General features: G+C 42.1%; 1 protein-coding gene and 1 pseudogene across 1 annotated transcript; one reads left to right on the top strand and one right to left on the bottom strand.

The window, feature by feature from the left end:
• Positions 1 to 875: 875 nt before the first annotated feature.
• On the top strand, positions 876 to 4,258 carry LOC111961602 (bublin coiled-coil protein-like; annotated as a pseudogene).
• LOC111961601 (cip1-interacting zinc finger protein) lies at positions 3,489 to 26,633 on the bottom strand. The gene is made up of 15 exons (XM_023984001.2): positions 26,524 to 26,633; positions 25,787 to 26,085; positions 17,706 to 17,827; positions 16,715 to 16,890; positions 16,302 to 16,422; positions 15,982 to 16,072; positions 14,208 to 14,299; positions 12,742 to 12,821; positions 12,394 to 12,597; positions 12,029 to 12,174; positions 10,451 to 10,658; positions 10,047 to 10,214; positions 8,122 to 8,203; positions 7,803 to 7,924; positions 3,489 to 7,666 (listed from the first exon to the last, which is right to left on the bottom strand). The coding sequence occupies exons 2-15, from the start codon at positions 25,984 to 25,986 to the stop codon at positions 7,019 to 7,021; spliced, it is 2,460 nt and encodes an 819-aa protein (XP_023839769.1). The 5' UTR covers positions 25,987 to 26,085; positions 26,524 to 26,633; the 3' UTR covers positions 3,489 to 7,018.
• Positions 26,634 to 26,651: the final 18 nt, after the last annotated feature.

Here is a 26,651-nt window from a genome sequence, read left to right as displayed (position 1 = left end):
CCCCCAGTTGAAATGGTCTAGAACCGCCACTGCTGGGGATCAGAAATGTCCCTTGCGAGAGAGGTAGGTTGAGGTTTCCAGGGTTAGAGTAGTGCATTAGTTGTCACATTGTACTGAAGGGATGGATCGGAAGTCTCGGGAAAATTGAGGTTGTGGTGGCAGCTGCAGAGAGGTATTTGTGTGTGCGAGATTTGACATCAGAAGAGTTACAGGGTGTGTTAAGTGGTGACGTCCCATCCTTTCAGGATGATGGCATGAGGTAGGAATAAATACATTTAATTAGTGGAGTAGGGTGGTGTTCATTTAATTTTATATAATTTTGAAATTAGTGAGTGTAGTGTTAGATGGTAGGTTATTTATTTAGTACATTTTTATTTTTCAAGCAAAGTATAATGGAGTTGTACACCAGTCTAGTAGGTGGCGGTAATGAAACAAATTGGATGCCAACCGCCGTTAAACCTCAGAAGAAGAAGTCAACAACCATACAGTGGGGCAAAAAAGTATTTAGTCAGCCACAAATTGTGCAAGTTCTCCCACTTAAAAAGATGAGAGAGGCCTGTAATTTTCATCATAGGTACACTTCAACTATGACAGACAAAATGAGAAAAAAAATTCCAGAAAATCACATTGTAGGATTTTTTATGAATTTATTTGCAAATTATGGTGGAAAATAAGTATTTGGTCAATAACAAAAGTTTATCTCAATACTTTGTTATATACCCTTTGTTGGCAATGACAGAGGTCAAACGTTTTCTGTAAGTCTTCACAAGGTTTTCACACACTGTTGCTGGTATTTTGGCCCATTCCTCCATGCAGATCTCCTTTAGACCTGTCTCTTATACACATCTAGATGTGTATAAGAGACAGAATCTGGAGACTGGCTAGGCCACTCCAGGACCTTGAAATGCTTCTTACGAAGCCACTCCTTCATTGCCCGGGCGGTGTGTTTGGGATCATTGTCATGCTGAAAGACCCAGCCACGTTTCATCTTCAATGCCCTTGCTGATGGAAGGAGGTTTTCACTCAAAATCTCACGATACATGGCCCCATTCATTCTTTCCTTTACACGGATCAGTCGTCCTGGTCACTTTGCAGAAAAACAGCCCCAAAGCATGATGTTTCCACCCCCATGCTTCACAGTAGGTATGGTGTTCTTTGGATGCAACTCAGCATTCTTTGTCCTCCAAACACGACGAGTTGAGTTTTTACCAAAAAGTTCTATTTTGGTTTCATTTGACCATATGACATTTTCCCAATCTTCTTCTGGATCATCCAAATGCTCTCTAGCAAACTTCAGACGGGCCTGGACATGTACTGGCTTAAGCAGGGGGACACGTCTGGCACTGCAGGATTTGAGTCCCTGGCGGCGTAGTGTGTTACTGATGGTAGGCTTTGTTACTTTGGTCCCAGCTCTCTGCAGGTCATTCACTAGGTCCCCCCGTGTGGTTCTGGGATTTTTGCTCACCGTTCTTGTGATCATTTTGACCCCACGGGGTGAGATCTTGCGTGGAGCCCCAGATCGAGGGAGATTATCAGTGGTCTTGTATGTCTTCCATTTCCTAATAATTGCTCCCACAGTTGATTTCTTCAAACCAAGCTGCTTACCTATTGCAGATTCAGTCTTCCCAGCCTGGTGCAGGTCTACAATTTTGTTTCTGGTGTCCTTTGACAGCTCTTTGGTCTTGGCCATAGTGGAGTTTGGAGTGTGACTGTTTGAGGTTGTGGACAGGTGTCTTTTATACTGATAACAAGTTCAAACAGGTGCCATTAATACAGGAAACGAGTGGAGGACAGAGGAGCCTCTTAAAGAAGAAGTTACAGGTCTGTGAGAGCCAGAAATCTTGCTTGTTTGTAGGTGACCAAATACTTATTTTCCACCATAATTTGCAAATAAATTCATTAAAAATCCTACAATGTGATTTTCTGGATTTTTTCCGCTCATTTTGTCTGTCATAGTTGAAGTGTACCTATGATGAAAATTACAGACCTCTCTCATCTTTTTAAGTGGGAGAACTTGCACAATTGGTGGCTGACTAAATACTTTTTTGCCCCACTGTATGTCTGGACCAAATGGAGATCCTAACATCTCAACTGATGGTGGCATCATCAACGATGAAGATGAATTCAGGTAATACCGATATGTTTCAGATGTCATCACGGAAGCATCATCTCTGCGGCTGTGATTTAAGAGATAGTGTGCATTTTTTTTGTTTAACTATCCTTGTGGGTACCTCACAATAAGTCCTCACAAGGATAGTAAAACAAGGAACATTCGGACAAGTGGGTACATTTCGCCAGTCCCCATGAGGAAAAATAGGATTTAGAAAGGGAATAAATGTTTTGGTCCCCACAAGGATAATAACACAAAACTGTGTGTGTTGTCATTCACAGCTGTGACATAAGCCAATAGGGTGTCTGTATTTGTCTGTTAGGAATTGCACATCTTTGCTGTTCTCATATCACTCTCTTTTGGGAGAGTATGTAGCCATCAACACTGCTGGATCAGATCAACTCTTGCCTTGATGACCTGGAGGAACGCAACAACTCACTGAATGACAAACTAAATGAACTGTTGGAATCGGCCTGGCAGGAGTTCAGAGTTCAGCTGAGCACCGATACACCCCCAGGAGAGGATCAACTGTCCCCAGACAAGGATTCTCCGGCCTCTGAAGGGGAGAAGGGCGAAGAGGATAAAGCTGGACTACTCAATGTTATACAAAACAGTCCAATCTATATGAGCATCTTTCCTTTCCTCAAGTGTTCATGTGGTAACACTTAAGCATGATAGGATTTTCCCTTCTCTGTCCCTTTCATGTAGCACTTATGAACCCTCCACTAAACTATAGTTTTAATCGATACCCAGCTGTTGAACTTTTAAGATGGTTCCTGCTTAGTTAAGTAAGAGCCAAACGCTGAGTACATTCTTTGTGTTGAAGTGACTAGTTTATGCCACCATCACCACTTACTATGTATACCAATGTTTCAGCTTAGCTATCCGTATAGTCCTCAATTGCCCCCATGATTAGTACTTATTTATCCATGTGCTTGGTGTGGGGTGTAAAGCATGCAGAATAAGCTGATTCATTTTTGCCGAATTGGTTTCTGTTCCAAAACGTTTTGCAACAAAAACAATTTTCTATTGCACAAATTCAGGTAGGTCCCTCCCTGTTTCATTTGCTATGTTTGGCTCCAAGATGGTAAACGGGTTCTGTTGTAAGATGTAATGAATACACTGGTGGTAGGTAAGCAGCAAAGTTAACCTCTGTGGGGCAATACTCCCAAAAATATGTGAGCTTTGATTGGTGAATATTTTTCTGTGACATGCAAGAAGAGATTGTGTTTGTGTTCCACTTTTTCCCAAATCTGTTTTTCTTTGTCGGATATAAAAATAGTATATTGAATGTTACTGTTAAGTATCTGAGTGTGACATCTTGAATCACTAACGTCAAGAACTAGCTCTTTAAAACAATGTGATATTTAATAATCAGTGAGGCAATTGTCAAATTTTATTATTATAAATTAAAATGACCAATACAGAAAACACCCCAAAAATACATGAAACTTCCAGCTGCTAGAAAACACTCTTGTTCATCGGTTTGTCATTTGTAGAATAAAAATACATTAAGAAACATACAGCTGTTTGAAATTTCACATAAATGACCCTTTCCGTCATGCTCTGGTCCTTTATAATATTTCAGTGGGACGCAAAGCAGAGACTAGAAGACAAATGAGCTTGCTTTCATCAAAGCCAATATGGGTTTGTTTACACAGTTAGCCCAATTCTGATCTAATTGGTATTTTGACTAAGATCATCTCTGAAAATTGGGCTGCCTGTGTAAACAGTCTATGCATCTGCTCTTCCTCTGTACAAGTGAACTAATAAAAACAACTGCCCATTCACTGAAAGCATCAGTATCATCTGGGAGAGACTTATTCCTTACATGTTCCTTGAAAAAAAATACAGTGGCTGTGATTGGGGACTCTTAACTGGAGTGCTACATTACCTGATTCGGTCTTATGTAGTTCTGTCTATAACTTATGAACAATTATCCTATATTCAGGTCTCCTCTCACCAAGAGGCCAGTGACAAATAGTTATCCACGTCTCGTCAATTAAATAGATCACAAGCTGGTGAATCATTCAATTTCTTCTGTTGGTGTACTTCAAAATCAGAACTGCTGCTTCTCAGTTTCTGTAACTTTGACTGCTACACATTTATTACCACTAGGTAAAATACACTTCCTTCTCTGTGCCTGGAGCCAAGAGATTTTCCTGACCAGTTAGATTACCCCGCTGAGGTCTCATGGTTATGAAAAACTCCCAAGTCGTATCATTTTTTCATTTCATTATTGTTGATAGCGTTGATATTAATGTTACTAATTTGTAAGGCGACAACTCTGCCATGCAATGTTTGTACAGACAATTCTACTCAATGACAATGACTACGGCTGCATTTGGACATCCAGCCCAAATCTGATATTTCCCCCTCCCTAATTGGTCTTTTGTCCAATCAGATCCGCTTTGAAAAGATGCGATTGGTCCATATAGAGGAAAAAATATCAGAATTGGTCTGCCCGTCTATACGCAGTCTACTATTCCAGTGTACTGGAGCTAACAAGATATGCGTGAGAAAAAAAAGAAACAACTTCTACACTAATTGACTATCAATGGGGAAAAGACACTTCATTCTCCGTGCCCAAAGAAAAGAGTTTCCTGACCAGTTAGGCTGCGTTTGGACGTCCAATCCCCCCGCCCACTAAATTGTTTTTTTGACCAATCACAGAATTTTTTCACATCAGATATTTTTCAGAGCTGATTGGTTTAAAGACCAATTAGGCCGTGTCTAGACATGACAGTTCATGCTACTTTTGTATTCTGAACATGGAGTTCTGATCATGGAATTCTGAACACGTCCACATTGTGTCACAGGATTCCCTTTTTCTTCAAACGCTGGAACAGGCTAAATCTGACAACTTGATGGCAGTAACCAACTGCTGTAGCTAATTAGCCAGCAAGCTAGCAAGCAAAGCTAAAAGGGATTGCAAACAGGTTATAACTCCAAATAAGCTGGTGGGCTAACATTTATGAAGCCAGCAAACACATTCCTCACGCTAGGAACGCATTTCCTCCATTTAATGAAAAAAGGTGTCTCTTGCTGCCAAAACATACATTTTCTGGAGATTTGTGGGCAGAGTGCTGTGACATTGCCCACTGTATTCACGTTTGGTAGCCTGATTGCAAAAAGACTGAGAAATCCACACAATGAGTCTCTGACCACCACCTGAGGCAGTCAGCCAGATCTAAACAATTCCAACCACAATGCGACTTTTGTTTATCTAGACCTGTCGCTTCAATGCATACTTCATATTCTAATAACTGAAGTGGCATGCAAGTGTCAAGTGTAGACACGGACGTAGTGAAAAAAGATCAGAATTGGGCTGCCTGACTAAACGCAGCCTTAGTTTCTCCAGGTCAGGTCTCATTGTTATGAAAAACTCCAAGTCCATCCATACCACTTCAATATTTTTGATAATAACCTTGATATTAATGTTACCAATGTGAACAGTCACAACTGCCATGCAATGTCACTTGTACAGACACTTAAACAAAAGAAATGACTCTTACTAGTCCAGTGTAACAGAGCTAACAAGGTGTGTGATAAAAAATAAAAAATAAGTACCAACAATTATTTTTTTAAAGGATGGAAAACCAGCACAAAACTACTCAACTATTTTACAATGTCATGTTTGTGATGCGTAAGCTTGTTAATGCAACATTTTTCAGTTCAGGAATTTTGAAAATATGAACATTAAAATGGGGTGACAGGGTTTGGAAATTCCTCATTGTATTAGCTGACAATAGGTAGGCCAAATGCTTCCAACTGTGAGGGGGAAGAAAAGAGTGCGCACTGAACTTTGAATAAAACTGGTTGTCTCTTGAGAACAAACTATGGCAAAGAGGATCAATTCTAGGCCAATGTGTTCTCCCTATTCCAGCCACATCTAAAAGGATAGTTTTATGGTCTCAGGAGTTGTCAAGTTCTGTTAGACAACTGTTATAATAGAACATTATGAGTGGTTAAGAACAGCTATATTCAAAGCTCACTAAAATCATGCTTTGCTTCCTAACATTGCAGGAACACTAATGATCTATAATTTAGTCTTGTCAAAACCATGAGCTCATCGCACAGCCTTATGGAGGTTCAGGTGCAAATTGGGAGCGATACCAGTGGGATGTAGGCAGTTTCAGCAATCAAGGGGTTAAAGAGCTAAACAAGTCAATTAAAATATATTTAGCAGTATAGTGAGGGGAAAGCAGCAGCTCAGGCTGTATCTGAGCTAAATAGACCAAGCAGTTAAGACTTCCCCCTTTGAAACCCCCCTCTAACCAATCCCCTCACCTGCTCACATCAAGGAAATCTCCAGAACAGTTCAGAGAATGTGTAAAAAATGACAATAGCACTTCAACAAAGCTAGGATCAAATCAAGGTTCATAGTTACTCGACATTCAAACAGTATCATTTACTTTTTAACTTCCCACCCCCATCACAAAATATTTTCAGATAAGTCGCCTGCTATAATGATTCATTCAGTTCCTGGACTAAAACACCACTCCCTTCCTAAACCTGGCAACAATGTGTTGAGTTAGACATTTAACTAACTAGAACACAACATGTATAAACTAAAACGGACCTTCATTTGACCCTTTCCACACTTTATGACAGCAACACACACATCCACAATTTGTTTCCGCATAATTCTCTTCAGTCAGGTTCCACTGAATGCACGTTAGTCATTTCTATCTAGTTGTGTTATTAAAAAATGAAACACCTACAAATATAGGTTAGAGGATCACCGGTTTTGAGTTGCCAGGTCTATTGAGCTATACAGAAGAGGAGGCGGGGGACCCTGTCCCAAACTAATGTACCCTGTCCTAGGGTAGCGATTGTACTGGATATTATTTCTTTCTTCCGCTCTCACTCTCCATCCCTCTCTCTTTCTCCTGCTTTCTTTCTCTCTCAACGTCTCCGTGTTGTCCTCCCAGACTTCCTTTTGGATGGGCCCTTGGCTTTCCCTTTGCTCGTCTTCTCTTCTGGAGCAGTTGCCTTTGCCTCCTCTTCCTCTCCTGTGACTGGGGCTGACTTTTCCTCAACTGCCACTGGCGCTTTCTCTGCCTCTCCCATGACTGGCTCCTCCTCTGCGACTGGTGCTGGCTCCTCCTCTGCCTCTTCTGTGACTGGTGCTAGTTCTGGGATTGGCTCTTCCTCATCTGTGACTGGTGCTAGTTCTGGGGTTGGCTCTTCCTCATCTGTGACTGGTGCTTGTTCTGGGGTTGGCTCTTCTTCCTCGTCCTCAGGGTTTACTGGGCTCTGCTTCTCTGGGGAGGCTTGAGCCGGAGTCCCCACAGTGCTGCTGGTGGTGGTGAGGTCCTTCAGGGATGAAGCTGAGGGAGTGTTGTTCTGGGGTTCAGGGCAGGGTCTGGAGGGCCTCAGTCTGGTGATGGAGATGGTGGGCTGCAGTAAGGCAGGGCTGCTGAGGAGCTCTGAAGGCAGGCTGTTTGAATCTGAGACAGTGTGGTTACTATCACACTCTGAATCTCCGTCCGTACCGTCTATGGGAGTAGGTTCCACTGTCCCATCCTTCTGGCTACGCAAGGCCCTGTACTTCTGTAGGGGAGAGAAGGCAAAAAACACATAGGAAATAAAGGAGATGACTACAACAGACAGGCAAACCTGTTAATTTGATGAGCGGTGTCTTAAATCATACACAACCATACACAAGAAATGTGATTATACAACCAACCTTGAGGTTCTCAAAGTGTTTGAGTGACTTGCAGTGCAAGTGGCGGGCTGAGGACTCAAAATGGTAGAACTGCTGGCAGAGTCTACAGAGGAACCCAGCCACAGGAACCACAAAGCTAGAACCTGGGAGACAAGCAGAGAGAGGTAAGTCAATGACAACAGAATCACACATGACAAAATCATAATGTGCAATATATAGCTAAATGTATAACATGTACTAATGACTGATTATGAATGGCTTTCATTTGACTATGGCAAGTCAGTGAGTCTTGTGTAATTACTCAGACAGTGCGTGTCCTCGTGTAGGGTGTGTCACTCACCGTACACCGTGTCAGGGTCAAACTCCTCCTCTTCATCTACGTCCTCTAGTAGAGCCACCTCCATCTGGGTCGGCCAGACATCCTGCCACACCAAATACACACATTACCAAATAGATCCATTACCAACAACGATATACAGAAGTTCCAGGAAGATAATATGTCTCCTAACATTTCTCCAATATTGATGCTGGGGGAAAAAAAGAGAACGTGCGCATGGGAGAAAGCAAGAGCTGGAAAAGAGACGTGGTGTGACTAGGGAAAGGCATGAGTACGCGAACGGACATCAAAACTCTAACCAGAGATCACTTTTTTCCCCCCCATTAAAAAAAATAAATATATACTATAAAACTAAAAAGAAAAAGGAAAGTGTTGTCTTGAAGACAAAGTTCATTTGCTTTGACTAGTGTTCCATTTGTACATGTGCATTTGCGGGGCACATAAAAATTAAATAAAAGAATTCCCTTTCCTCTCAATGTCTCACTCGTGTTCCGACTGCTCCTGCTACACAGGGTCCCATTATGCCTACAGAAATAAATGCTTCTAAAAAACGGTGGGTATAAAAAATAAAACAAAGACACAAGCTACATTCCATCCCAAATGATTGACTGAAGCTGGGAAATGTGTTCCAACAAGCTGCAGTTTTGGAATAATTGCATCAATTCAATTTTTTGCCTATATATTAGGCTACTTTGCGAACTGCTAGTGCCATTTACAATTAATTAGTCTAGGATATAAATCCCCTAAACATACAGGTTTCCACAATGGAAATATGCAAAAACATTAGTTTGTCTTTTTCAAAGAGCATATTTTCATCAGCTTCATTAAGCCTAGGCCTACTCACAAAACAGATGCAGTGGCTGTAATTCATCCCCATGCACTGTTCAATGTGGAATTTTTTATCCATTTAGAAAATTCCAAAGAACAGGCATAATAAACAATGTCACATGTCAGTAGGCCAATATCGAAAAGACAGATTTTGGTTCGTAAACCAGAAAATAAAATTCAACACACCAAACTGAGCCCCGAATCTTAAATCGCAGTAGTTGTTTTCTTGACTGAATATACGAGGCAATTTAGCAATCAGGATTTGCTATCTGTAATGGTTATGATAAATTAGGTATTGTTGTGCACTGTTGGGATATAGATAAATGCACATTTTTCCCAGTGTGGGACTTGCCCTTATGTTCTAAAAATATACACTACCGTCCAAAAGTTTGGGGTCACTTAGAAATGTCCTTGGTTTTTAAAGAAAAACATTTTTTTTGTCCATTTTGCAGGTACTATTTAATGAAGCTGCCAGTTGAGGACTTGTGAGGCGTTTGTTTCTCAAACTAGACACTAATGTACTTGTTCTCTTGCTCAGTTGTGCACTGGAGCCTCCCACTCTGATTAGAGCCAGTTTGCACTGTTCTGTGAAGGGAGTAGTGCGAGATCTTTAGTTTTTTGGCAATTTCTCACATGGAATTTCTCAGAACAAGAATAGACTGCCGAATTTCAGAAGAAAGTACTTTATTTCTGGCCATTTTGAGCCTGTAATCCAACCCACAAATGCTGATGCTCCAGATACTCAACTAGTCTAAAGAACGCCAGTTTTATTGCTTCTTTAATTAGCACAACAGTTTTCATGTGCTAACATACTTGCAAAAGGGTTTTCTAATGATCAATTAGCCTTTTAAAATTATAAACTTGGATTAGCTAACACAACGTGACATTGGAACACAGGAGTGAGGGTTGCTGATAATGGGCCTCTGTACACCTATGTAGATATTCCAGAAAAAAATAATTTGTAAGCGACCGCAAACTTTTGAACGGTAGTGTATATATTTTCCATTCCCGAAAAATAATGTGAGTACTATAACAGTAAAAAGAAATAATCAAATGCCCATCCCCATGTGTGACAAGGCGTGTACACGCATATGCCTAACCTTCCCATGGGAGCTGCCTTCGCCGCCATCTTCCATTTCCTCTTCGTCCCCCTCTTCCTCCTCGCATGCCTCCTCCTCCTCCTCCTCGTCTCCATCGTCTACAAAGCAGCCTTGTGCGTCCATGGCAACCAGTTCAGCCAAGGCCTTTGGCCCCCCCTCCTCCCGAAGCTGTAATGAGAGGAGCACAGAACAGTGAATAAGGAGGGAATGGTTTGACAGGGGTTGCGGCCCAAGTGGCACCCTATTATTCCCTATTTAGTGCACTACTTTTGACTAGGGACCATAGGGCTCGTCAAAAGTAGTGCATACTGTACGTAGGAAATAAGGGGCCACTAGGGACTCCAAAAATGTAATACATTTATTGGATTTTCAAGCTGCCGAGGCAGAGATGAGTACACACACACCTCGTCAACTCTCTGCTTGTGCCCCTGGGACTGCATGTGCTCCAGGAACAGGAGTGGGCTCCTGAAGTGCCTCTTGCAGACGGTACAGGAGGGGTTGGAGGTGCGGCTGGCCAGCTTGTGCTCCCTGGTCCTGCGGTGCACCATGACTGTACTGGTGTAGTGGATTTTGCAGGTAGCACACCAAAGCTGCGGCCCGGGTTTCTTCTCTCTGTGGTACACACACGCAGCTACATGAGTGGAAAGTTAAATTCCTCTGCGTACACATCACGGATAAACTGAAACGGTCCACCCACACAGACCACCCACTTCAACCTCAGGAGGCTGAAAAAAAAATGTGGCGTGTCACCTAAAACTTGTACAGATGCACAATTGAGAGCATCCTGTCGGGCTGAATCACTTCCTGGTACGGCAACTGCACCGCCCACAACCGCAGGGCTCTCCAGAGGGGGGTGCACAACGCATCACCGGGGACGAACTACCTGCCCTCCAGGACACCTACAGCACCCGATGCCACAGGAAGGCCATAAAGATCATGAAGGACAACAACCACCCGAGCCACTGCCTGTTCAGCCCACTACCATCCAGAATGCGAGGTCAGTACAGGTCCATCTAAGCTGGGACCAGGAACTGAAAAACAGCTTCTAACAGCCATCACTTACACAGAGGCTGCTGCCTACATACAGACTTGAAATAAATGGATCACTAGTCACTTTAATAATGCCACTTTAATAATGTTTACATATCTTGCATTACTCATCCCATATGTATATACTGTATTTTATACCATCTATTGCATCTTGCCTATGCCGCTCTGTCATTGCTCATCCATATATTTATGTATATATTCTTATTTTATCCCTTTGATTTGTTTGTATTAGGTAGTTGTGGAATTGTTAGATTACTTGTTGATTGTTGTAACTTTAATGGGTTACAGAGTTAATGTTTACAGTTAATTTATTGAGCTGTATCTAAAGATATTTTCTTTAGTTATTTACATACGTAATTGTATTAGAATTCATGTGTTGGAGATTGAGATAACTACATACATATCTGTTGTATTGGATTACGCTATTGACTGCAAGTTCCAGAATGCCTTGCAACAGGAAATAGAGCGAACGCCCAGTTATGTACAAGTGATTATCCTGACTTTCACTAGCAACTTTCTTTTATTGTTTTGTAGAATCTAAAAGTTGTTAAATGTAACGTGAACAAGTAGTATTACTAAAATAAGTTTTCATTTCAAACCCGACGTCCTGAGTCATTACTTTGAAGATAGTTATTCTAGATTGATATTGCTGCACTGCCGAAACTAGAAGCACAAGCATTTCGCTTCACTCGCAATAACATCTGCTAACCATGTGCATGTGACCAATAAAATGTGATTTGATGACCATCTGGGTCATATTCACAAAGACAAACTATAGCAAAATTTTAACGGAAAACAAGTGTTTCTTACTGGACAATTTTAGGCAGACCCTTCCTGTTTCAGTCAGTTTTGTTTCATTCGGAACCTATCGCCAAATTATTGGGTCTTACTTAAATCCCATTTACCTGTCACCAACATACACTAGTACTGACCCGTCCTTGGAGGAGCTGTCTCCACAGCCTCCCTGCAGTGACTCCTGGACACGGGGCATCAGGGTGACCAGACAGGCGCTGGACATGTGTTGGATCTCCATCATCCTCTGCTGGTGGGCCAGGCCGTTCATGTGGCTCTGGAAGTCCTAATGAGGAAGAGAGAGAGGGATACAGCGAGATGTAAAGAGAGGGACGCAGAGATATGACACAGAGGGATTCCTGTCTCACTAGCCTCGGGCTGACAGCTCAACTATGTGGCAGCTAATGAACTTGACTAACAGGGTCGCTGAAGGGTCAAGCTGAGTGCTTGCCTTGGACCATTCAAACACAAACATTCCACTCTACACCCTCAGGGGGTACTCTACCTGCTGGTTGTGACAGGCCAGAGTGCAGATGTAGCAATAGAACTTGTTGGCAGCATCACCCCCCTCCTTGCCCTCTTCCTGCCCCCTTTCCAATGCCCCTGGGGCAGCCTTGCCCTCTGCCATGTCCTCCAGGCCTGGAGTGAATGCCTGGCTCTCACCACTCAGCTGCTCAGAGGCTGGCATGGCCGACACTCCACTCTGAACCTGCTCATACACAAGGAGGGCCCTCAGATCAGGTCATCTTATCACTTTCTGTGAGCAAAAATCAGTGCCCAGCTACCCATCTGAACTTGCATTACAATCACGGTTTGGGCTTCAGTAAAGCCCTCTGTAACAAATAAAACTCACCTCGGCTGCTCTGCTCTCCTCCATTGCCTCTGCAGCCACTGGTTCAGCTGTGCTCCCACCCTCCTCCAGAATGACACAGTCTGTTATTGGAAAGAACAGGTGAGAACTAGTCCTACCAAGCCAAAAGGTGAAAGGCCAGTGCTTAAGCCACAGAGATAACCCATCTATGGTGTTCTGTAGATATGGCTGTATCTCTGTGGGAGTAAGAGGCTTGGAATGGCTGCTGGAATGGTACACTATAGACAATAGTATGTGGACACCCCTTCAAATGAGTGGATTCGGCTATTTCAACAACGGCTCTCCGTGAAGAGGTAGGTCACAGAACAGGACCACCAAGTGCTGAAGTGCGTAGCGTGCAAAAATCGTCTGTCCGGGGCCTCCCAAGTGGCGCAGTGGTCTAAGGCATTGCATCGCAGTGCTAGCTGTGCCACTAGATCCTGGTTTGAGCCCAGGCTCACTGAGCCCAGGCTCTGCAACAACTGCCCGAGTTACACAAGTAACACACAATCCCTCCATCAGTGCTCAGACTGTCCGCAATAGGCTGAGAAGCGCTGGACTGGGGGCTTGTAGGCCTGTTGTAAGGCAGGTCCTCACCAGACATCCCCGGCAACAACGCTGCCTATGGGCACAAACCCACCGTCGTTGGACCAGACAGGACTGGCAAAAAATGCTCTTCACTGACGAGTCGTGGTTTTGTCTCACCAGTGGTGATGGTCGGATTCGCGTTTATCGTCTAAGGAATGAGCGTTACACCGAGGCCTGTACTCTGGAGCAGGATCGATTTAGAGGTGGATAGTCCGTCATGGTCTGGGGCGGTGTGTGACAGCATCATCAGACTGAGCTTGTCGTCATTGCAGGCAAACTCAACGATGTGCGTTACAGGGAAGACATCCTCCTCCCTCATGTGGTACTCTTCATGCAGGCTCATCCTGACAATGCCACCAGCCATACTGCTCGTTCTGAGCATGATTTCCTGCAAGACAGGAATATCAGTGTTCTGCCATGGCCAGCAAAGAGCCCAGATCTCAATCCCATTGAGCATGTTGGATCGGAGGATGGGACCTGTTGGATCGGAGGGTGAGGGCTAGGGCCATTCCCCCCCAGAAATGTACGGGAACTTGCAGGTGCCTTGGTGGAAGAGTGGGGTAACATCTCACAGCAAGAACTGACAAATCTGGTGCAGTCCATGAGGCGGCGATGCACTGCAGTGCTTAATGCAGCTGGTGGTCACACCAGATACTGACTGTTACTTTTGACCCCCCTTTGTTCAGGGACACATTATTATGTTTCTATTACTCACATGTCTGTGGAACTTGTTCAGTTTATGTCTCAGTTGTTGAATCTTGTTATGTTCATACAAATATTTACACGTTAAGTTTGCTGAAAATAAATGCAGTTCACAGTGAGAGGACGTTTCCTTTTTTGCTGAGTTTACTTTTGGTCATGTAGTGTATGAGAACACCAACCTCCAGGCTGGCAGTCAACCGGTGGGCTTTGATACTCTGCTGCACTCAGGACCCCGCCGGTCTCAGGAGGCTGCTCCACAGTCTCCTCTAACCTGGGACAGAGAAGGATAGAGAGAAATAAAGGATACATGTCACTACTAGCTGCTACTCTCCAAGGACTCATCACAGCATTTAGATATTCTAATCTGAAGATATACGTAAGCAAAACAAGAAAGAGGCTTGACACCTACCATCTCAGATTGTTCTGAAATAGTTTCTGTAGTTAGAAACAGATGAGACTAGCATTCCTACAACATTACTTTGTTGAAATATATCTTCATATCTGAGAAATTAATTAATTGCACCCAAATTGGCCATTTTCATTTTTAGGATTCATATAATCACTAGATATATAGTACCTAACCTCAGATTCGATAAAATAAATCTAATAATGAGTAATCCCAAAACAATTGTCAAAGCCACCAACAACGAGTATACAGTATCAGTTTTCTATGCTGCAGCTTAGAGTATTGTTTCTTCATCCTATGCAATGTATTCGCAGTGAATTTGGTGATGCCCCCCCCCTGGTCCAGAGAAATTATTCATTTAAGTTGTTAGGTTTCTGTCCCAACCTACATTCTGATATTACCAGGTTCTGACCACTAAATGGTGCTGTTCCTGCTATTAAGTGAAATAAAAATGTGTTAGATTCCCCTAATGTTAAAGGGATAGTTCACCCAAATTACATTGTTTCTCTTCCCTGTAAGCAGTCTATTGACAAGGTATGATGGCAAACAATGCTTTGGTTGTTTGTCACTGTTTCAAATACATTTTTTTAAGCATTTGTTGCACAAATCCAAAGCAAGTCAATGATACCTATATTAGAATTTTCCTGCTTCATGTTAAAATCATCCTAAAGTACCCCCAAAATTGATTGTGTAAATCAATGACGCTACTTATAGATGATTTGGATATGAAGTGCGAAAATGCTAATATTAGGTATTGGATTTGTGCGACAAATTCAAAAAAAGTTGAAACAATGGCCAAGTAAACAAAACCAAAGCATGGGTTGCTAAAATATTAAACAGTAGCACAATCGTCACACAACATAGCCAGCAATGCCAGCATCCTCTTTTACCACTTCTACAAATCTTTCAAACATTACTTTTCTGTCCCTCCCATCTCTTTATGGTAAACTCTCCATTTTGCAGCTTTTCTTTTAATGAATTAAACTCTAACATGGTTATTTTTGCCTCCGTGGATCGATGTTAACCGTTTCTGCCCATTCCCAAAAGCATTAGGCGATTGGCATGTAGGCTATTTAGCACGCGTACAGTTAGGCCCTAAAGATTATAGGCTTACTTACACATTAAATGCCAGATAGCCTAAAATAATGAAAGAAAAAACGCAATGTAGGCTATAGATATAAATTTCACAAGAATGATGAATCCATAAATGTAAGGTATTGTTTTCTTTAGTCAACATGCCTACCACCTACATGCCCTTCATCCACACAATATTTAATAACCCGAAACCCGCCCAGTTATGAGTTAACCCATGCATCACCAGCGTGGAGGGTCCATGGGTGGCTTGTGGTACTATCAATTAGCTTAATTTCTCAGATATTAAATTATATTGCAACAAAATGTCATTATAGGAATGCTAATCTAATCTGTTTCTAAGTACAGAAACGACTTCAAAACAATTTGAGATGGTGGGTGTCATGGCTTGCTGAAATGAAATGCAAAGACCCATGAGGAAAGCATTTATTCAAACTCAAAACAGTACTACTTACACCTCTGTCCTCTGCTTCTTCAACGCCGGCTCCTCAGGCTCCGGTTGCACTGAAGGCTGTGCCTGTCCATCTGGCACTCCCACTCCTCCATCTGCAGGAAGAGGGAGACAGGGCTGTCATGTGCTACTGTACCAACCACAAAATTACTGTTTCACACCCACTCAAAAACAGAGAAGGAGAAATAGGAAGAGAGGAAGCAACCAAAAAAATAAATAATAACTTTTTCATGCTTCTATAAATAAATACAAATAAAATCCCTAACAAATGATAACGCGAGATGGCAACACCAGCTAGCAGTGAGTGTTCAGGTACGGTCCTACCTTTCAGAACCTTATCATTGGTTTCCCCTGCTGTCCTGCTGGCTGCAGGTCGGCTAAATGTGCTCCCAACAGCTCTCTGCTCATTTTCCCTCTTCCGATCCGGCTGCCGTGATCCATAGTCCTACATGAACAGGGTGAGGCATTTGATTAACTATTCAACTGCTTTCTCAGCAATCAACAACAGCCAACGTATGCAACAGGTATAGAGGACTCAAATGTTAGAGATAATATTAACCAATTCAGTATTTCCATAAGCAATTGTCATCAAGTCTCCTCATAGCTTTGCCCCACAGTATCAAAACAATCTTAGCTAACAACTGAGTAAAACACAAAACTGTTAGCTTGTCAAAAAGAAAGCTCAGACAGGGGTGCTCAGTGCCTTGTAATTATCCATAGTTAAGAGGTTTGATTACGTTGTTGTTGTTGTAGTAGCGGGAGTGGGGGTGGTAGTGTCGTGCAGGGAAGCCCATGTGGGGGGTCTTGATGGACATGCCCATGGGTACAGGGCCCATGAGAGAGGACCGGGCCCCTGCAGCAAAGAACTGGGTGAACTGCTGCCCACTCACCGCTGCAAAGCCCTGCATGCTACCTGGAGTGCCAGAGACAGGAGGGAAGGAGAGATAGAGGTAGGAAGAAAGTGTGGGAGGAGATGAGTAGAAAAAGAATAATTGGGTGGGAAAACTTTCAGCACTGGTGTAAAGTATTTAAGTAAAAATACCCCAAAAAACTACTTAAGTAGTACTTTAAAGTATCTGTACTTTACCATTTATATTTTTGACAACTTTTACTTCACTACATTCCTAAAGAAAATGCACTTTTAACTCCATACATTTTCCCTGACACCTAAAAGTACTTGTTACATTTGGACAGGAAAATGGTCCAAAACACACACTTATCAAGAGAACATGTTTGGTCATCCCTACTACATCTGATCTGGCAGACTCACTCAACACAAATGCTTTGTTTGTAATTACAAAAACAAGAACATTATGCCGTCTGGTTTGCTTAATTAATATAAGAAATATGATACTTAAGTACATTTTAGGATATATATTTTTTTTTTAATTGATACTTAAGTATATTTAAAACCAAATACTTTTAGATTTACTCAAGTAGTATTTAATACTAGGTGACTTTCACTTGAGTCATTTTCTATTAAGGTATCTTTACTTTAACTCAAGTATGACTATTGGGTACTTTTTCCACCACTGTTTTTCAGCAGTAGGGTAGTGCCAGAGTTTCTATCAGGTGGCCTTTGGAACTACAAGGCGTTCTACAATCAGTGTTAACAGTTCAGAGAAACTGAAAGCTTTTTCACGTACGCACTAGCTGTCGATAAAATTATGTACTATGGTACCGATTTTTTTAAATTGGTAGTTTTCTGACATTCTGAAATGCGCTCACCTTGCATCTGCTGCATCATTATAGCCCCTTGTAACATTGGGTTGGGGGCCATGATGGAGGCCCGAGTGGACAGGTTGACCACACGGGGAGGTGGAGGAGCAGGGCCTGGTACAGCCATGGCCCTGGTCATAACAGAGGGAATGGGCATTACTAAGCAGTATTTATATACTTAACAAAAATATTTTTTAAAACATGCAACAATTTCAATGATTTTACTGAGTTAGTTCATATAAAGGATATCAGTCATTTGAAATAAATTCATTAGGCCCTAATCTATGGATTTCACACAACTGGGCCAGCCAATCAGAATGACCCCCCCCCCCCCACAAAAAGGCTTTATTCGGCAGAAATTCTCCTCAGTTTCATCAGCAGTCCGGGTGGCTGGTCTTAGACGCTCTTGCGGTTGTGAGACCGGTTGGACATACTGCCAAATTCTCTAAAACGATGTTGAGGCGGCTTATGGTAGAGAAATTAACTCAATTCTCTGGCAACAGCTCGTGGACATTCTTGCACTCAGCATGCCAATTGCACGCTCCCTTAACTTGAGACATCTGTGGCATTGTGTTGTGTGACAACTGCACATTTGAGGGGCCTTTTGTCCCCAGTTTAATCAGCTTCTTGATATGCCACATGTGTCAGGTGGATGTATTATCTTGGTAAAGGAGAAATGCTCACTAACAGGGATTTAAACACATTGCACAAAATAAGAAATAAGCTTTTTGTGCATATGGAACATTTCTGGGATCTTAATTTCAGCTCATGAAACATGGGACCAACACTTGACACGTTGCGTTTATATTTGTACAGTATATTTACACACAATACAGCCAAAGTCAAACAATTGGCCACGTTTATTTCAATAACAAATACTATTTAAACATTAAAATGTGGAGTGCGTTCAGCAGGACAGAACAGTTTATTCAACAGAAACTATACTGTTCTGAATGACCATGGGTATATTAATTTAGACGAAGACTGTAGCAAATGATAGCAAAATGTTTTGCAATGGAAACATTTTACTCCAAACGGAAAATGTTTCGCAACAAAAACATGAGTTTCTATTGGATACAATCAGGTAGGTCCCTCCACGTTTAGTTCTCTTTACCTCTGTTGGCTTCAGGTTGTTTCCTAGTGAATAAACCCCAGTTGAATTAGTTTGTGATTATGGGGGTGTGCTGCACAGGTTTTTGCAAATGGTCACACCATAACCACCACACTTAGCTACATCAAAGACTGTTTTTAGAACATTGTGCTGCGTTTCTGGAAAAAACATGTCTTACAAACCGTTACAGAACGTAGGGAAATGTTTAATTACCTGAACGCACCCCTGGAAAATTCAACCAAGATAAACATATCACACCACCTGCCTGATATATCAGCAACCAGTGGTGTAGTGGAGGGTATACACTTTTTCTTTCTTTCAGTGAGCATTGCGTATACTCACTTCTAAGGCGGACCCCAATTAGTCGACTGGTAGATTTTTTTGGTCGATGGGCTGTTGGTCGACCAAGATTGTTTTAGTAGAGCAGTAGCAAATATATATGGTACAGGAGACACCGGTCTGACTCACGCCAATCTCAGTAAACTAATACATTGCAGAGGCCGTGTGGATGGCACAGTCCAAGGGGAGTGTGGCTAAAATGCACGTCTCTCTCCAGAACGTGCTCTCCCGCCAATTTGTTCAGTCATTGTTTCATAACTTCATTGTGTGAATTGTCTGTTTGATTGTTAGTGTATATCAATTCCCCATTACATGTATCACCAGTAGTACATTTAAAATGTTCATTCCTAATCTACAATGTTCATTTAAAGTAACTTCTGATAACGCATTCAATATATTATTCCAGTCTTACCGTTCAGAGTGGACACATTGTTTGCAGAGCTCACAACCTATGCTACACTTGTGAGAAACAAGTTTTGGTTTATTTAATTCCATTTATGAGTTGTCAATTTAGTCATTGTCTTGTTTGGAGAGCTACTGTCACTGTTGAGTAAGGACGTGACACTGATTACGCATAGAAGTAGGCCTTTAGGCTACCTGGCCTGAATGCAAATGTAGGCATATAAATGTGGTTTACGCCATATCAATTATGTAGTACAACAGAGAAATCATGTACAAAGTAGCCTACACAATCGCAAATATATTTCACCCATGCCGCACACACCTAGTTTCAGAGGAATATCAGGCAACATTGCCCGCAAGAGCGCTTAACTGGTTGTCGCATTGAGCAGCTCACAGAATTGAACAACATCGGTAGGGTAGGAAAGATGTTTCAACTAATGATAATACCAGTAAATGCTAACTAAGGCAACAATAGGTATGCAAAGCATTGAAAAAGTTCGGTCCCAAGTCAGTTGAATCTTTGTGATGCACAACTCAGCCATCATGCTCTGTTTGAATATACATTTTTTTTTATTTTACCTTTATTTAACTAGGCATGTCAGTTAAGAACAAATTCTTATTTCCAATGACCCCCTAGGAACAGTGGGTTAGCTGCCTTGTTCAGGGGCAGAACAACAGATTTCACCTTGTCAGCTCGGGGATTCGATCTTGCAACCTTTCGGTTAATAGTCCAACGCTCTAACCACTAGGCTACCTGCTGCCCCTAAAGGCTTTCCAGATAAAAAACGTCCCTATTAAAAATGTTCACTGCAAAGTAGGCCTACCTGGCAGAATTTCATAATGATTTGAATCATTTGGTAGGGTATTTATTTAAACTACATTGGAGCCTACAGTACAGAAAACCCACTAGCCAAATTGTCTCTTGCTAGGTGCACAATTGAATTAAAAGCGACTACACCCTTCCCCATTTTCTTTCTTCCCCAGACCTAAAATGTGTTATCCTGGTGTGCAGTGGTGATTTTAGCATGTAAATCTTATTGGGGCAAACTCAAAAGAGGCATGCCAGCAAAGCCAACACATTAATTGCACCATAACAGTGACAAACCATACCCACATTAAGCAGTACCAACACCTTACCACTGCTACATCTGGCTATCAGCGGAGCCTTGTCTGGCAGCAAAACAGTTCATTCAGCCTCATTTACTGCCTTTAAAAAAAAATAAATGATATTGCCGACTTGCTTAAAGAATTGTGGTTTCTACTGCCAATTAAGATGCACAAATTATGGCATAAGGGGACGACGAGCAGAAAGGAGGCGATCCGTAATTTCGATTAAGACATTAATGAGCGAGCTAGGATGGACGTAGTCAATATACAGTGGCTTGTGAAAGTATTCACCCCCCATGGCAATTTTCCTATTTAGTTGCCTTACAACCTGGAATTAAAATTTATTTTTTGGGGGGTTGTATCATTTGATTTACACATGCTAAATATTTTCTCTTGTGAAACAAACAAAAAATAAGACAAAAAAATGAAAACTTGCATAACTAGCGTGCATAACTATTCATCCCCCCAAAGTCAATACTTTGTAGAGACACCTTTGCAGCAATTACAGCTGCAAGTCTCTTGGGGTATGTCTCTATAAAGCTTGGCACATCTAGCCACTGGGACTTTTGCCCATTCAAGGCAAACCTGCTCCAGCTTCTTCAAGTTGGATGGGTTCCACTGGTGTACAGCAATCTTTAAGTCATACCACAGATTCTCAATTGGATTGAGGTCTGGGCTTTGACTAGGCCATTCCAAGACATTCAAATGTTTCCCCTTAAACCACGTGCGTGCTGCTTTAGCAGTATGCTTAAGGTCATTGTCCTGCTGGAAGGTGAACCTCTGTCCCAGTCTCAAATCTCTGGAAGACTGAAACAGGTTTCCCTCAAGAATTTCACTGTATTTAGTGCCATCCATCATTCCTTCAATTCTGACCAGTTTCCCAGTCACTGCCGATGAAAAACATCCCACAGCATGATGCTGCCACCACGCTTCACTGTGGGGATAGTGTTCTCGGGTGATGAGAGGTGTTGGGTTTGCGCCATAGCGTTTTCCTTGATGGCCAAAAGCTACATTTTAGTCTCACCTGACCAGAGTACCTTCTTCCATATGTTTGGGGAGCCCCCCACATGCCTGTTGGCGAACACCAAACGTGTTTGCTTATTTCTTTCTTTAAGCAATGGCTTTTTTCTGGCCACTCTTCTGTAAAGCCCAGCTCTGTAGAGTGTACAGCTTAAAGTGGTCCTATGGACAGATACTCCAATCTTCGCTGTGGAGCTTTGCAGCTCCTTCAGGGTTATCTTTGGTCTGTTTGTTGCCTCTGATTAATGCCCTCCTTGCCTGGTCCGTGAGTTTTGTTGGGCAGCCCGCTCTTGGCAAATTTGTTGTGGTGAAATACTCTTTCCATTTTTGAATAATGGTGCTCTGTGGGATGTTCAAATCTTCAGATATTTTTTCATAACCCAACCCTGATCTGTAATTCTTCATAACTTTGTCCCTGACCTGTTTGGAGAGCTCCTTGGTCTTCATATTGCCGCTTGCTTGGTGGTTCCTCTTGCTTAGTGGTGTTGCAGACTCTGGGGCCTTTCAGGACAGGTGTATATATACTGAGATCATGTGACACTTAAATAAAGTCCACCTGTGTGCAATCTAACTAATTATGTGACTTCTGAAGGTAATTGGTTGCACCAGATGTTATTTAGGGGATTCATAGCAAAGGGGGTAAATACATATGCACACACCACTTCTGTTTTATTTTGTGTATGTCCATTACATGAAATCCAAAATTAAAAAAATGTTAAATTACAGGCTGTAATGCAACAAAATAGGAAAAATGCCATGGGGGTGAATACTTTTGTAAGGCAGTAACTATTTGTTCAGCACTATTGAAATGTACAGCGACAGAATTCAGAACATGGGCCATTCTTACAGTATTCTCCCTGAACACCAAGTCAGAACCGTAATTTAAATAAAGGGTGCACATAAGCAGACAATGAAAGCTATTACAATAATCGATGATTACATTTCTCTAAAACAGGCTACATGTGCACCACCAAGTCAGAACAATAGGCAAAATTATGAGGGGAAAAGGGACCAAATTATTAGGGTGAGACACATGGGGTACTAACAGCTTACTACAAAACATACACTTAGTATTACTTTCTTAGCTACAGACAGTACATATCTCCCTGGCATATTACATTATTTATGCAGCAGCATACAAGACATTTTTGGACTCACCTTGTGCTTTGCTCACTTGAACAGGAAGGTGGCGGTCCTTCATGGGAAAATGTTGTCATCAAAGTTTGGCATTTTCGGGATTTATGGTGCTTCCAAGACAACTGGGAACTCGGGAAAAAACAAGGTTGAATCATGATAATGTCAATGATCTTTAGGTCGGAGCTCTAGAAAGAGTCCAGAGTTCCCGACTTGAAATTCCGAGTTAGATGACTGTTTTTCCGAGTTCCCAGTTGTCTTGAACTCATTGAAGTTAGATTTCCCAGTTGAGGTGTTTTGAGCACAGCAGAAGTCATGCTGGATGGACAGCATGGCCAATTTTAAGCTTGGAAAAGATACCCTTCAACCCAGACTTGGGACCACACACCCACTCCTCTGAATAGCAGGCTAGCGGTTGCTTTGAGATGCTTGCAGTTAGCCACTGATTCCTTCCAAACCTCTCAATGTTGAATTTGCGATTTCCAACTTGTTGTAATGTTTATGTCCAATGGCCGATGAGCACCGATACATTTTATCTGTAATTTCTCTTCATATGACTAGGATTGAAAAGGATTTGCCTGTAGATTGTAGACTTCATTCATGATGAATGTTAAGTTTGCTAAGATTTTGAATGTATGATGTTGACATGATCAGTCCAATCAATGCTACTGTAGATATGTGATTTGATGTCATTTTATCTGTGGCCAATGACCTTGCGCCTTCTTGGATGGGCACTTCTAATGTAACTCTGGCAGCACCCAAGAGGCTTGAATTTTCAAGCTCTACCTTTAGATTTGCGATGACGTTCTGTCCCCATGAGTGACAGAATAATGTGCCAATCACACCGTAACTAGAAAACATTACCAACCCCTATGCTCCGTATTTTCTGAAGGTTGCCCCACCACCACAGAAAGCACTGAGCTAAGCTGAAACACCTGCATTTTGGAACGGCCTTACTCAAGAAAGCAAAAAAAGAGACCACGTTTGTATGCGCCACCTGCCCTGAATGACGAGTCGCCACTGCTGGTGTGGTATAAGCATTGTTGGTGACTTAAAACAATTTTTTTCTTCTATAAAACAAATACATTTTGAGAGTGAAAACCTTAAAACTATAGGAAAACCTAGAATTTTTACACAGTGCACCATTCCGCCGCCGGGCGGGCTGTTCTTGCAAAATTAGAGTATAGCAACTTCTCCAGGCACCACTGTCAAAAACTGCTGCTAGCAAATCACACTTACATTTAAGGGTCTGTTCGTAAATTCACGCCATCTACCCCCGATGTCAAGCACTCGTCAGTGTACCAGAGCACAGAATAACTGATTAATCTACGAACGTGCAACACCCGTTGAATATGACCGGTATCAGTAAACGTCGGCAAAAAAAAACAAATTGCCAGAAGCACAATTATTAACATAAAAACAGCCTAACCAACTCTGCTAGGGTGAGTAAAATGGTCAAAGTGAGGTGTTCTCTCATTTGTGTCTGGAAGTAGCCAGCAAGATAGCCAATGTTAGGCAGTTAGAGTGCTGGGCCAGTAACCGAAAGGTTGCTGGACTGAATCCCCGAGCTGACAAGGTAAAAATCTGTAGTTCTGCCGCTGAGCAAGGCAGTTAACCCTCCGTTTCCCGGGCGCCGAAGACGTGGATGGTGATTAAGGCAGCCCACCGCAACTCTGATTCAGAGGGGTTGGGTTAATGCGGAAGACATATTTCAGTTGAAGGCATTCAGTTGTACAACTGACTAGGTAACCCCTTTCCAGTTAGCTTGGGTGCTTTCCGAGCGTTCTTACCTCACAACGGCAGTATCAACCCTTCTCCTTTGAAAGGCCAAGAGGTTCTAATCGTCTTACCCGGAACACGTCTTAACACTTGTAATTCAAATTTCTCACTTGCTTTTTTCAAGTGTCAAATGTCATTTTTTGTACACATGAGTTTTCCCACCTGTCCAGTGTGTTTACAGGTGATTTGAACGCCTGTTATGGGCATTTTTACAAGCATTCATTGCACCTGTTCAGTGTGCATTTACAGGTGATTAGAATGTTTGAATATCGTACTTTCAGACGCATGAAATTGTGCCACAGCACAAGTTCTAAATGCCTGTGTAGTAACGGGTACATTTCGTTGTAGCCCCTCCCAACTCAATTTCCGGGAGTTTGACATGAGGCCCGTTGTGAAGAGTCGCTTACTCAGGGAGGGAGGGAGATGTTTCTAAATATGGTCCAAATTGTTAACAATAGTAAAATACATTATAAAACATTTTAATTCAGCCTATGTGGTTTGGAAAGTATAGTGACTATTGCATTAATTTATTTATCAAACAAACGTGGTTTGGAAAAGTCGATACTTTTCACAAAACCATCCCATCTGGTGGATGGAAAGTGTCATAATTATTACTTTATAAAATATTTTATACTTAGCTTGATACTTCAGACAAGGAAAAATGATGGATAGCTAATTCAAATGAAAAAACACATGCGCCTTTTTTCAATACATACAAATACATACACAAAAAATAATAATGTGACGTTAGCTACAAAATAAGTTGTTTTTGAACATGTGTAATGAACGCGTGTAAAATGTGCCCATAATAAGCATTCAAATCACCTGTAAAGACAACTGTAAATTCACACTGAACAGGTGTAATGAACACGTGTAAAGATGACCATACCAAATGTTCAAATCACCTGTAAACACACACTGAACAGGCGAAGAAAAATCACGTGTACAGAAAAATGACATTTGACACATGAAAAAATCTAGTGAAAAATGATAATTATAAGGTGTTAAAACGTGTTCCGGGTAAAATTATTAGAATCTCTTGGCCATCCATATTCTCCTCGGTAAGAACGTCCAGTGCGCTAAACGCTCCTAGAACGAAACGCTTCTAATTAATTTACGACCCGGAGCGCACTCTGATAGTGGAGGCAATTTCCTTAGTAGGCCTGCTGATCCACGACCTCGAGTTCACATTTCTTACCGTCCTCCTTGGTGGTGATGATGATGATGATGCCTGGGTGCATGGTGCGATGGAGGCGGTTGTGGTGGCGCAGGCGGCGGCGGTGGAGGGGGCTGCTGGAACAGTTGCTGAAGCTGCCGCAGATGACGGTGAAACTGTTGCTGTTGTTGTTGCTGCTGCTGCTGCTGCTGCTGATGGTGGTGGTGGTGTGGGTTAAACATTCCGGCGTTCTGTTGTTGGTGTTTAATGCTAAACTGCGTGTGTCCGTGCTTGTTTGCAGAAAAGCCTGTTGACGACACCTTCTCGGGCCAGGTCCGGATCTTGGTCAAGGAAAAACAAAGCGTTTGATAATAATCTGATCCACAATAAACCTCTAATCCAGCTAACGTTTTCATGCTGAGTATACAGTACATTCTACGTTTAGCAACGACGCTATGGATAAAATAGCTAAATAGCTAGCTATGTGCTTTTTGTAGCATGTGGTTTCTAGCTAACATTAACTAGCCAGCAATAGTAAAACAAGTCAGTGTCCACCCTCTCTGGATAACATAACTAGCTATCTATCTAGCCTAGCTATAATGTTTGTTTAGCAGCCAGCCTAGCAATTGGGCCTAGGATTAGCTAGCTATTTTTTGGCTAACAAGCAGTTTAGCTAGTTGAGATGCCATTTCATAACATTTAATTGGAATAATCAATGGTAGTTACATTTCAATTACACGTTATATTACCATTATTTGTATCATATTAACGTTACCTACTTTTTAAGGAATTAATTATTTTAGAAGGGCAAGTTAGCGACGGTCTGCCTCCTGTGGAAAGTTAGCAGCGATTGTTCTGTTGAGACTGCGCACTTGGTACCGGTGTTTTACAGGGATGCGCACTCTGA

Source organism: Salvelinus sp. IW2-2015, linkage group LG4q.1:29 (genome assembly GCF_002910315.2).
Source record: "Salvelinus sp. IW2-2015 linkage group LG4q.1:29, ASM291031v2, whole genome shotgun sequence".
Lineage (NCBI taxonomy): Eukaryota > Metazoa > Chordata > Actinopteri > Salmoniformes > Salmonidae > Salvelinus > Salvelinus sp. IW2-2015.
This window is presented reverse-complemented; position numbering and strand designations above follow the sequence as displayed.